At 54.6% G+C, this 13,246-nt stretch overlaps 1 protein-coding gene across 1 annotated transcript; it reads left to right on the top strand.

Annotated features, from left to right (window-relative positions):
* Positions 1–1,342: 1,342 nt before the first annotated feature.
* Positions 1,343–6,061, top strand: ILK (integrin linked kinase; the record flags this gene model as incomplete). Its single annotated transcript, XM_078885352.1, has 2 exons — positions 1,343–1,473; positions 5,899–6,061. Coding segments are annotated over 2 exons (281 nt in total), but the record flags the coding sequence as incomplete, so codon positions are not given.
* Positions 6,062–13,246: the final 7,185 nt, after the last annotated feature.

Below are 13,246 nucleotides of genomic sequence, written 5' to 3'. Positions count from 1 at the left end.
GGGGAGACGCACAGGGGGGAGACGGAGACACGGGGGGAGACACGGGGGGAGACACGGGGGGAGACACGGGGGACACGGGGAGACGCACAGGGGGGGGAGACACGGGGGGGAGACACGGGGGGAGACACGGGGAGAGACACGGGGGGAGACACGGGGGGAGACACGGGGGGAGACACGGGGAGAGACACGGGGAGACGCACAGGGGGGGAGACACGGGGGGAGACACGGGGGGAGACACGGAGACACGGGGGGAGACACGGGGGGGAGACACGGGGGGAGACACGGGGGGAGACACGGGGGGAGACACGGGGAGACGCACAGGGGGGGAGACACGGGGGGAGACACGGGGGGAGACACGGGGGGAGACACGGGGACACGGGGAGACGCACAGGGGGGGGAGACACGGGGGGAGACACGGGGGAGAGACACGGGGGGAGACACGGGGGGAGACACGGGGGGAGACACGGGGAGAGACACGGGGAGACGCACAGGGGGGGAGACACGGGGGGGGAGACACGGGGGGAGACACGGGGGGAGACACGGGGGGAGACACGGGGGGAGACACGGGGACACGGGGAGACGCACAGGGGGGGGGGAGACACGGGGGGAGACACGGGGAGAGACACGGGGGGAGACACGGGGGAGACACGGGGGGAGACACGGGAAGAGACACGGGGAGACGCACAGGGGGGGAGACACGGGGGGAGACACGGGGGGAGACACGGGGGGAGACACGGGGACACGGGGGAGACGCACAGGGGGGGGAGACACGGGGGAGACACGGGGAGAGACACGGGGGGAGACACGGGGGGAGACACGGGGGGAGACACGGGGAGAGACACGGGGAGACGCACAGGGGGGGAGACACGGGGGGAGACACGGGGGGAGACACGGGGACACGGGGAGACGGGGAGACACGGGGACACGGGGGAGACGCACAGGGGGGGGAGACACGGGGGGAGACACGGGGGGAGACACGGGGAGAGACACGGAGACACGGGGAGACGCACAGGGGGGGGAGACACGGGGGGAGACACGGGGGGAGACACAGAGACACGGGGAGACGCACAGGGGGGGGAGACACGGGGGGAGACACGGGGGGAGACACAGAGACACGGGGAGACACAGAGACACGGGGGGGGAGACACGGGGATCGCATCTCGTCCGACCTCCGGTAGGTGGTCGGCCCTCTGACCTTTTGACCTCCTGTCGAACCTCACCCCCACCCCCTCCCCACCCCTTCCACCCTCCCACCCACCCCCCCTCCCCCACCCCCACCCCCACCCCCACCCCCCCCCCCCCCACCACCCCCCCCCCACCCCCCCCCCTTCTGCGTCTGCAGCGCTACAGAAGCGCCCTGAGGACATGAACCGTCGCTCGGCCGACATGTGGAGCTTCGCCATCTTGCTGTGGGAGCTGGTCACCAGGGAGGTGCCCTTCGCTGACCTGTCCAACATGGAGATCGGCATGAAGGTCAGGGGTCACCTACACTATACACTACACTGTACACTACACTATACACTATACACTACACTATACACCTACATTATACACTACTACACTATACACTACACTATACACTACTACACTACACTATACACTACTACACTATACACTACTACACTATACACTACTACACTATACACTACTACACTATACACTACTACACTATACACTACTACACTACACTATACACTACTATACACTACACTATACACTACACTATACACTACACTATACACTATACACTACACTATACACTACACTATACACTACACTATACACTACACTATACACTATACACTACACTATACACTACACTATACACTACACTATACACTACACTATACACTACACTATACACTACACTATACACTACACTATACACTACTACACTATACTAGACACTATACACTACACTATACACTACTACACTATACACTACACTATACACTACACTATACACTACACTATACACTACACTATACACTACACTATACACTACATACACTACACTATACACTACACTATACACTACACTATACACTACACTATACACTACACTATACACTACACTAGTGTACTAGGACACTACACTACACACTACACTATACACTATGCACTACTACACTATACACTACACTATACACTACACTATACACTACACTATACACTACACTATACACTACACTATACACTACACTATACACTACTATACACTATACACTACTACACTATACACTACACTATACACTACACTATACACTACTACACTATACACTACACTATACACTACACTATACACTACACTATACACTACACTATACACTACACTATACACTACTACACTACACTATACACTACACTATACACTACTACACTATACACTACTACACTATACACTACACTATACACTACTACACTATACACTACACTATACACTATGCACTACTACACTATACACTACACTATACACTACTACACTATACACTACTACACTATACACTACACTATACACTACTACACTATACACTACACTATACACTACTACACTATACACTACACTATACACTATACACTACTACACTATACACTACACTATACACTACACTATACACTACTACACTATACACTACACTATACACTACTACACTATACACTACACTATACACTATGCACTACTACACTATACACTACACTATACACTACTACACTATACACTACTACACTATACACTACACTATACACTACACTATACACTTCTGTGTCTATCTGTGTGTCTCTCTCTCTCTGTGTGTGTATCTATGTCTGTGTCTCTCTGTGTGTCTGTGTGTGTGTGTCTGTGTCTCTCTGTGTGTGTCTCACTGTGTCTCACTGTTGTGTGTGTCTCTCTGTGTGTGTCTCTGTGTGTCTCTCTCTGTGTCTCACTGTGTGTGTCTCTGTGTGTGTCTCTCTGTGTGTCTCTCTGTGTGTGTCTCACTGTGTGTGTCTCTGTGTGTGTCTCACTGTGTCTCACTGTCTGTGTGTGTCTCTCTGTGTCTCTCTCTGTGTCTCACTGTGTGTGTCTCACTGTGTGTGTCTCACTGTCTGTGTGTGTCTCACTGTGTGTGTATCTCTGTGTGTGTATCTCTGTGTGTGTGTCTCTGTGTGTGTGTCTCTGTGTGTGTGTCTCTCTGTGTCTCTCTCTGTGTCTCACTGTGTGTGTCTCACTGTGTGTGTCTCACTGTCTGTGTGTGTCTCACTTTGTGTGTATCTCTGTGTGTGTATCTCTGTGTGTGTGTATCTCTGTGTGTGTGTCTCTGTGTGTGTGTGTGTGTATCTCTGTGTGTGTGTCTCTGTGTGTGTGTCTCTGTGTGTGTGTCTCTGTGTGTGTGTCTCTGTGTGTGTGTCTCTGTGTGTGTATCTCTGTGTGTGTGTGTGTGTATCTCTGTGTGTGTGTCTCTGTGTGTGTGTCTCTGTGTGTGTGTCTCTGTGTGTGTGTCTCTCTGTGTCTCTCTCTGTGTCTCACTGTGTGTGTCTCACTGTGTGTGTCTCACTGTCTGTGTGTGTCTCACTTTGTGTGTATCTCTGTGTGTGTGTATCTCTGTGTGTGTGTCTCTGTGTGTGTGTGTGTGTATCTCTGTGTGTGTGTCTCTGTGTGTGTGTCTCTGTGTGTGTGTCTCTCTGTGTCTCTCTCTGTGTCTCACTGTGTGTGTCTCACTGTGTGTGTCTCTGTGTGTGTGTCTCTCTGTGTGTATCTCTGTGTGTGTCTGTGTGTATCTCACTGTGTGTGTGTCTATGTCTGTGTGTGTCTCACTGTGTGTCTCACACTGTGTGTGTGTGTCTCTGTGTGTGTGTGTCTCTCTCTCTGTGTCTGTGTGTGTGTCTGTGTGTATCTCACTGTGTGTGTGTCTATGTCTGTGTGTGTCTCACTGTGTGTCTCACACTGTGTGTGTGTGTCTGTGTGTGTCTGTGTGTGTCTGTGTGTGTCTGTGTGTGTCTGTGTGTGTCACTGTGTCTGTGTGTGTCTCACTGTGTCTGTGTGTGTCTGTGTGTCTCACTGTGTGTGTCTCTCTGTGTGTCTCACTGTGTCTCTCTCTGTCTCACTGTGTGTGTGTGTGTCTCACTGTGTCTGTGTGTGTGTGTGTCACTGTGTGTGTCTTTGTGTGTGTGTGTGTGTCACTGTGTGTGTGTCTGTGTGTGTGTGTCTCACTGTTTGTGTGTCTGTGTGTGTGTGTCACTGTGTGTGCGTGTGTCTGTGTGTCTGTGTGTGTCTGTGTGTGTCTGTGTGTGTGTCTGTGTGTGTCTGTGTGTGTGCGTGTGTCTGTGTGTCTGTGTGTGTCTGTGTGTGTCTGTGTGTGTGCGTGTGTCTGTGTGTGTCTGTGTGTGTCTGTGTGTGTCTGTGTGTGTGTGTCTGTGGGTGTGTGTGTCTGTGTCTGTGTGTGTCTGTGTGTGTGTGTGTCTGTGTGTGTGTGTGTGTAGGTGGCTCTGGAGGGCCTGCGCCCCACCATCCCTCCCGGCATCTCGCCGCACATCTGCAAGCTCATGAGGATCTGTGTGTGTCTCTGTGTGTGTGTCTGTGTGTGTCTCTGTGTGTGTGTCTGTGGGTGTGTGTGTGTCTGTGTGTGTCTGTGTGTCTCTGTGTGTGTCTGTGTGTGTCTCTGTGTGTGTGTCTGTGGGTGTGTGTGTCTGTGTGTCTCTGTGTGTGTCTGTGTGTGTCTGTGTGTGTCTCTGTGTGTGTGTCTGTGTGTGTCTGTGTGTGTGTCTGTGTGTGTCTGTGTGTGTGTGTAGGTGGCTCTGGAGGGCCTGCGCCCCACCATCCCTCCCGGCATCTCGCCGCACATCTGCAAGCTCATGAGGATCTGTGTGTGTCTCTGTGTGTGTGTCTGTGTGTGTGTGTGTCTGTGTGTGTGTCTCACTGTGTGTGCGTGTGTCTGTGTGTGTCTGTGTGTGTCACCGTGTGTGTGTGTAGGTGGCTCTGGAGGGCCTGCGCCCCACCATCCCTCCCGGCATCTCGCCCCACATTTGCAAGCTCATGAGGATCTGTGTGTGTCTCTGTGTGTGTCTCTGTGTGTGTGTCTGTGTGTGTCTCTGTGTGTGTGTCTGTGTGTGTCTGTGTGTGTCTGTGTGTGTCTGTGTGTGTGTGTAGGTGGCTCTGGAGGGCCTGCGCCCCACAATCCCTCCCGGCATCTCGCCCCACATCTGCAAGCTCATGAGGATCTGTGTGTGTCTCTGTGTGTGTGTCTGTGTGTGTCTCTGTGTGTGTGTCTGTGGGTGTGTGTGTGTCTGTGTGTGTCTGTGTGTCTCTGTGTGTGTCTGTGTGTGTCTCTGTGTGTGTGTCTGTGGGTGTGTGTGTCTGTGTGTCTCTGTGTGTGTCTGTGTGTGTCTGTGTGTGTCTCTGTGTGTGTGTCTGTGTGTGTCTGTGTGTGTGTCTGTGTGTGTCTGTGTGTGTGTGTAGGTGGCTCTGGAGGGCCTGCGCCCCACCATCCCTCCCGGCATCTCGCCCCACGTCTGCAAGCTCATGAGGATCTGTGTGTGTCTCTGTGTGTGTGTCTGTGTGTGTGTCTGTGTGTGTCTGTGTGTGTGTAGGTGGCTCTGGAGGGCCTGCGCCCCACAATCCCTCCCGGCATCTCGCCGCACATCTGCAAGCTCATGAGGATCTGTGTGTGTGTCTGTGTGTGTGTGTGTCTGTGTGTGTGTCTGTGTGTGTCTGTGTGTGTCTGTGTGTGTCTGTGTGTGTCTGTGTGTGTGTGTAGGTGGCTCTGGAGGGCCTGCGCCCCACCATCCCTCCCGGCATCTCGCCGCACATCTGCAAGCTCATGAGGATCTGTGTGTGTGTCTCACTGTGTGTGTGTCTGTGTGTGTGTGTGTGTCTGTGTGTCTCTGTGTGTGTCTGTGTGTGTCTGTGTGTGTGTGTAGGTGGCTCTGGAGGGCCTGCGCCCCACCATCCCTCCCGGCATCTCGCCGCACATCTGCAAGCTCATGAGGATCTGCATGAACGAGGATCCGGCCAAGAGGCCAAAGTTCGATATGATAGTTCCCATCCTGGAGAAGATGCAGGAGAAGTGACAGGCCATGGGGGGGAGGGGCCATGGGGGGGTGGGGGGGGGGAGGGGCCATGGGGGGGTGGGGGGAGGGGCCATGGGGGGGTGGGGGGAGGGGCCATGGGGGGGTGGGGGGGAGGGGCCATGGGGGGGTGGGGGGAGGGGCCATGGGGGGGTGGGGGGAGGGGCCATGAGGGGGTGGGGGGAGGGGCGTGGGGGGGTGGGGGGAGGGGCCATGGGGGGGTGGGGGGAGGGGGGTGGGGGGAGGGGCCATGGGGGGGTGGGGGGAGGGGCGTGGGGGGGGTGGGGGGAGGGGCCATGGGGGGGTGGGGCGAGGGGGTGGGGGGGAGGGGCGCACGAAGGTGACTTAGTGGATCTACGAAACGAGTCTGTGGGTCTCTGTGTGGTGAGTCTGTGGGTCTCTGTGTGGTGAGTCTGTGGGTGGTGAGTCTGTGGGTGGTGAGTCTGTGGGTGGTGAGTCTGTGGGTCTCTGTGTGGTGAGTCTGTGGGTGGTGAGTCTGTGGGTGGTGAGTCTGTGGGTGGTGTGTCTGTGGGTCTCTGTGTGGTGAGTCTGTGGGTCTCTGTGTGGTGAGTCTTTGGGTCTCTGTGTGGTGAGTCTGTGGGTCTCTGTGTGGTGAGTCTGTGGGTCTCTGTGTGGTGAGTCTTTGGGTCTCTGTGTGGTGAGTCTGTGGGTCTCTGTGTGGTGAGTCTGTGGGTCTCTGTGTGATGAGTCTGTGGGTCTCTGTGTGGTGAGTCTGTGGGTCTCTGTGTGGTGAGTCTTTGGGTCTCTGTGTGGTGAGTCTGTGGGTGGTGAGTCTGTGGGTGGTGAGTCTGTGGGTGGTGAGTCTGTGGGTCTCTGTGTGGTGAGTCTGTGTGGTGAGTCTGTGGGTGGTGAGTCTGTGGGTGGTGTGAGTCTGTGGGTCTCTGTGTGGTGAGTCTGTGGGTCTCTGTGTGGTGAGTCTATGGGTGGTGTGAGTCTGTGGGTCTCTGTGTGGTGAGTCTGTGGGTCTCTGTGTGGTGAGTCTGTGGGTCTCTGTGTGGTGAGTCTCTGTGTGGTGAGTCTATGGGTGGTGAGTCTGTGGGTCTCTGTGTGGTGAGTCTGTGGGTGGTGAGTCTGTGGGTCTCTGTGTGGTGAGTCTGTGGGTCTCTGTGTGGTGAGTCTGTGGGTCTCTGTGTGGTGAGTCTGTGGGTCTCTGTGTGGTGAGTCTATGGGTCTCTGTGTGGTGAGTCTTTGGGTCTCTGTGTGGTGAGTCTGTGGGTCTCTGTGTGGTGAGTCTATGGGTCTCTGTGTGGTGAGTCTATGGGTCTCTGTGTGGTGAGTCTGTGGGTCTCTGTGTGGTGAGTCTCTATGGTGAGTCTGTGTGGTGAGTCTGTGGGTCTCTGTGTGGTGAGTCTATGGGTCTCTGTGTGGTGAGTCTGTGTGAGTCTGTGGGTCTCTGTGTGGTGAGTCTATGGGTCTCTGTGTGAGTGAGTCTGTGGGTCTCTGTGTGGTGAGTCTGTGGGTCTCTGTGTGGTGAGTCTTTGGGTCCCTGTGTGAGTCTATGATTCTGTGTGGTGAGTCTGTGGGTCTCTGTGTGGTGAGTCTGTGTGAGTCTGTGGGTCTCTGTGTGAGTCTGTGGGTCTCTGTGTGAGTCTATGATTCTGTGTGGTGAGTCTGTGTGAGTCTGTGGGTCTCTGTGTGATGAGTCTGTGGGTCTCTGTGTGAGTCTGTGGGTCTCTGTGTGAGTCTATGATTCTGTGTGGTGAGTCTGTGTGAGTCTGTGGGTCTCTGTGTGAGTCTGTGGGTCTTTGTGTGAGTCTATGATTCTGTGTGGTGAGTCTGTGTGAGTCTGTGGGTCTCTGTGTGATGAGTCTGTGGGTCTCTGTGTGAGTCTGTGGGTCTCTGTGTGGTGAGTCTGTGTGAGTCTGTGGGTCTCTGTGTGAGTCTGTGGGTCTCTGTGTGAGTCTATGATTCTGTGTGGTGAGTCTGTGGGTCTCTGTGTGAGTCTGTGGGTCTCTGTGTGAGTCTGTGGGTCTCTGTGTGAGTCTATGATTCTGTGTGGTGAGTCTGTGGGTCTCTGTGTGTGATGAGTCTGTGGGTCTCTGTGTGGGTGAGTCTGTGTGAGTCTGTGGGTCTCTGTTATCGCCTCTCCCTCCATCTCCTGCGCAAGTTGCCTACAGTAACTTTGCATTTTCGCATTCGCCATTCTGTCTCTCTCCCCGCCTCGCTCGCTGTGTGGCTCACACATCGCAATGTTCCTTTTTTAAATCGTAATTATTATCACGTCGTGAGCATGGTCGTCAGTCGTTGTCTTCACGATGATCACTCACTCACACTCACACACTCACTCATTCACACTCGCTCACTCGCTCACGCGCTCACTCACTCACACACTCACTCACACACTCACACACACTCACTCGGGCACTCACACACTCACTCACACACTCACACACTCACTCACACTCACTCACACACTCACACACTCACTCGCACACTCACTCACTCACACACACACTCACACACACACTCACTCACTCATTCACACTCGCTCACACACTCACTCACACACTCACACACTCACTCACACTCACTCACACACTCACACACTCACTCGCACACTCACTCACTCACTCACACACACACTCACACACACACTCACACACTCACACACTCGCACACTCACACACACACTCACACACACACTCATACACTCACACACCCACTCGCACACTCACACACTCGCACACTCACACACTCGCACACTCACTCTCACACACCCACACACACTCACACACACACTCACACACACACTCATACACTCACACACACACTCGCACACTCACACACTCGCACACTCACACACTCGCACACTCACTCACACACACACTCACTCACACACACTCATACACTCACACACACACTCACTCACACACTCACACACACTCACTTACACACCCACTCGCACACACACTCGCACACACACTCACACACTCACACACACACTCACACACTCACTCACACACACTCACTCACACACACACTCGCACACTCACACACTCACACACTCACACACCCACTCGCACACTCACACACACACTCATACACACACTCACACTCACACACACACTCACACACTCGCACACTCACACACTCGCACACTCACTCTCGCACACTCACACTCAGACTCACTCGCACAGCTGACGGGGTTAGGGGCGGGAGACCACAATCAGCATTTAACGAGTATACGTTCACATAACGATGATATATAAAAGTATAGAGTGTTGATGATGATGATGTTGATGATGTTGATGATGTTGTTGATGTTGTTGACGTTGTTGCTATGTTACTATTCTGCCTGACGATGTCGTTGTGAACGTGTTCACGATGGAGTCGCGACTCGCACACACAAACACACTCGCACACGCACGCACACGCACACACACTCACACACAGTGACACACACATACATACATACACACGCACGCACACTCACACACGTACACACTCACACACACAGTGACACACACACAGTGACACACACACACAGTGACACACACTCACACACACACAGTGACACACACACGCACGCTCACACTCGCATACACGCACACACACATACAGTGACACACGCACTCACACAGACACACACACGCACACACACACGCACACACGCGCACACACACACGCACACACACTCACACACAGTGACACACACACAGTGACACACACATACATACACACACACTCACACACACACTCTCACACACACACGCACGCACACTCATACACACAGTGACACACACACACGCACGCTCACACTCGCACACACGCACACACACATACAGTGACACACGCACTCACACAGACACACGCACACACACGCACACACACGCTCACACACACGCACACACACACACGCACGCTCACACTCGCACACACGCACACACACATACAGTGACACACGCACTCACACAGACACACGCACACACACGCACACACACGCTCACACACACGCACACACACACACGCACGCTCACACTCGCACACACGCACACACACATACAGTGACACACGCACTCACGCAGACACACGCAGACACACGCACACACACGCTCACACACACGCACACACACTCACACACGCACACACACGCTCACACACACGCACACACACTCACACACACACTCACACACTCACACACACACACACACACGCTCACACACACACAGACACACACAACAACAACCGCCATTCGCCACTAAGTGGTGGTGACGTCACCACGACGCTTGTGCCAGGCCATGTGCACCTTGAGGCTGCCACGTGAAGTGTCGAACGCCCGCTGGCAGGAGGTCACGGGGCAGACCCAGCAGGTGCCACGGGTCGACTGACACGCGCACACACACGCTCACACACACGCACCCACAAGCGCACACACACACACGCAAACACACACACGCTCACACACACGCGCGCACGCACACGCTCACACACACGCACCCACAAGCGCACACACACACACGCAAACACACACACGCTCACACACACGCGCGCACGCACACGCTCACACACACACGCACCCACAAGCGCACACGCACACACACGCTCACACACACACACGCAAACACACACTCACACGCTCACACACACGCACACGCAAACACACACACGCTCACACACACACACGCTCACACACTCACACACGCACCCACAAGCGCACACACACACGCAAACACACACACACGCAAACACAAGCGCAAACACACACACGCTCACACACACGCGCGCACGCACACGCTCACACACTCACACACGCACCCACAAGCGCACACACACACGCAAACACACACACACGCAAACACACACACACACTCGCACACGCTCACACACTCACACACGCACCCACAAGCGCACACGCACACACACGCTCACACACACACACGCAAACACACACACTCACACACTCACACACACGCTCACACACTCACGCACCCACAAGCGCACACGCACACACACGCTCACACACACACACGCAAACACACATGCTCACACACTCACACACGCTGACACACGCACACACACGCTCACACGCAAACACACGCTCACACGCTCACACACTCACACACGCTCACACACTCACACACGCGCACACACACGCGCACACGCTCACACACAAAAGCACACACACACGCTCACGCTCACACACGCACACGCGCACACGCTCACACACTCACACACGCACACACACGCGCACGCAAACACACACTCACACGCTCACACACTCACACACACGCGCACACACACACAAAAGCACACACGCACTCACACACTCACGCACGCACACGCTCACACACGCACACACACGCGCACGCAAACACACACACACTCACACGCACACACACGCTCACACGCAAAAGCACGCACACACACGCACACGCAAAAGCACACGCACACACGCTCACACACACGCACGCACGCGAAAGTCTATCTGAATGTTATATCGTCAACCCCAATAAAGGTTTAATCTCTTTCTTTTCGTTCTCTCCCCTTGGTTTGACTTTGCCTCCATTCAAATGGGCGTCGTCAGTGTCTGGGATTGAACCCACGACCTCCTGTGCACCAGGCGAGGTAGTCAACATCTCTCAGGGTCTGGGATTGAACCCACGACCTCCTGTGCACCAGGCGAGGTAGTCAACATCTCTCAGGGTCTGAGATTGAACCCACGACCTCCTGTGCACCAGGCGAGGTAGTCAACATGTCTCAGGGTCTGAGATTGAACCCACGACCTCCTGTGCACCAGGCGAGGTAGTCAACATCTCTCAGGGTCTGAGATTGAACCCACGACCTCCTGTGCACCAGGCGAGATAGTCAACATCTCTCAGGGTCTGAGATTGAACCCACGACCTCCTGTGCACCAGGCGAGATAGTCAACATCTCTCAGGGTCTGGGATTGAACCCACGACCTCCTGTGCACCAGGCGAGATAGTCAACATCTCTCAGGGTCTGAGATTGAACCCACGACCTCCTGTGCACCAGGCGAGGTAGTCAACATGTCTCAGGGTCTGAGATTGAACCCACGACCTCCTGTGCACCAGGCGAGGTAGTCAACATCTCTCAGGGTCTGAGATTGAACCCACGACCTCCTGTGCACCAGGCGAGGTAGTCAACATGTCTCAGGGTCTGGGATTGAACCCACGACCTCCTGTGCACCAGGCGAGGTAGTCAACATCTCTCAGTGTCTGAGATTGAACCCACGACCTCCTGTGCACCAGGCGAGATAGTCAACATGTCTCAGGGTCTGAGATTGAACCCACGACCTCCTGTGCACCAGGCGAGATAGTCAACATGTCTCAGGGTCTGGGATTGAACCCACGACCTCCTGTGCACCAGGCGAGGTAGTCAACATCTCTCAGTGTCTGAGATTGAACCCACGACCTCCTGTGCACCAGGCGAGGTAGTCAACATCTCTCAGGGTCTGGGATTGAACCCACGACCTCCTGTGTACCAGGCGAGGTAGTCAACATCTCTCAGTGTCTGGGATTGAACCCACGACCTCCTGTGTACCAGGCGAGGTAGTCAACATCTCTCAGGGTCTGGGATTGAACCCACGACCTCCTGTATACCAGGCGAGGTAGTCAACATCTCTCAGTGTCTGGGATTGAACCCACGACCTCCTGTGTACCAGGCGAGGTAGTCAACATCTCTCAGGGTCTGGGATTGAACCCACGACCTCCTGTGCACCAGGCGAGGTAGTCAACATCTCTCAGTGTCTGGGATTGAACCCACGACCTCCTGTGCACCAGGCGAGGTAGTCAACATGTCTCAGGGTCTGGGATTGAACCCACGACCTCCTGTGCACCAGGCGAGGGGGGTTGGTTAGAATCGACGAATCGACTTTGCGTCGTGTAGAGTCGTGGGGAATCGATTCCTGTTGCTCTGCAGCTATGAGGGGTGAGTGGGGGTTGTAGTGAGAATCGACGAATCGACTTCGGTGGAATCGATTCCCGTTGCGTTGCGGCTACGTACGTTGAGATGGGGTTGGGGTAAGAATCGACGAATCGACTTCGGTGGAATCGACGAATCGACTTCGTGGAATCGATTCCCGTTGCGCAGCGGCTACGTACGTTGAGATGGGGTTGGGGTAAGAATCGACGAATCGACTTCGGTGGAATCGACGAATCGACTTCGTGGAATCGATTCCCGTTACGCAGCGGCTACGTACGTTGAGATGGGGTTGGGGTAA

The sequence above is a fragment of the Lampetra fluviatilis genome, unplaced genomic scaffold, assembly GCF_964198595.1.
Source record: "Lampetra fluviatilis unplaced genomic scaffold, kcLamFluv1.1 SCAFFOLD_171, whole genome shotgun sequence".
In the NCBI taxonomy this organism is placed as follows: Eukaryota; Metazoa; Chordata; class Hyperoartia; order Petromyzontiformes; family Petromyzontidae; genus Lampetra; species Lampetra fluviatilis.
Note: the sequence above shows the minus strand (reverse complement) of the source record. Positions and strands in the feature narration are given on the sequence as shown.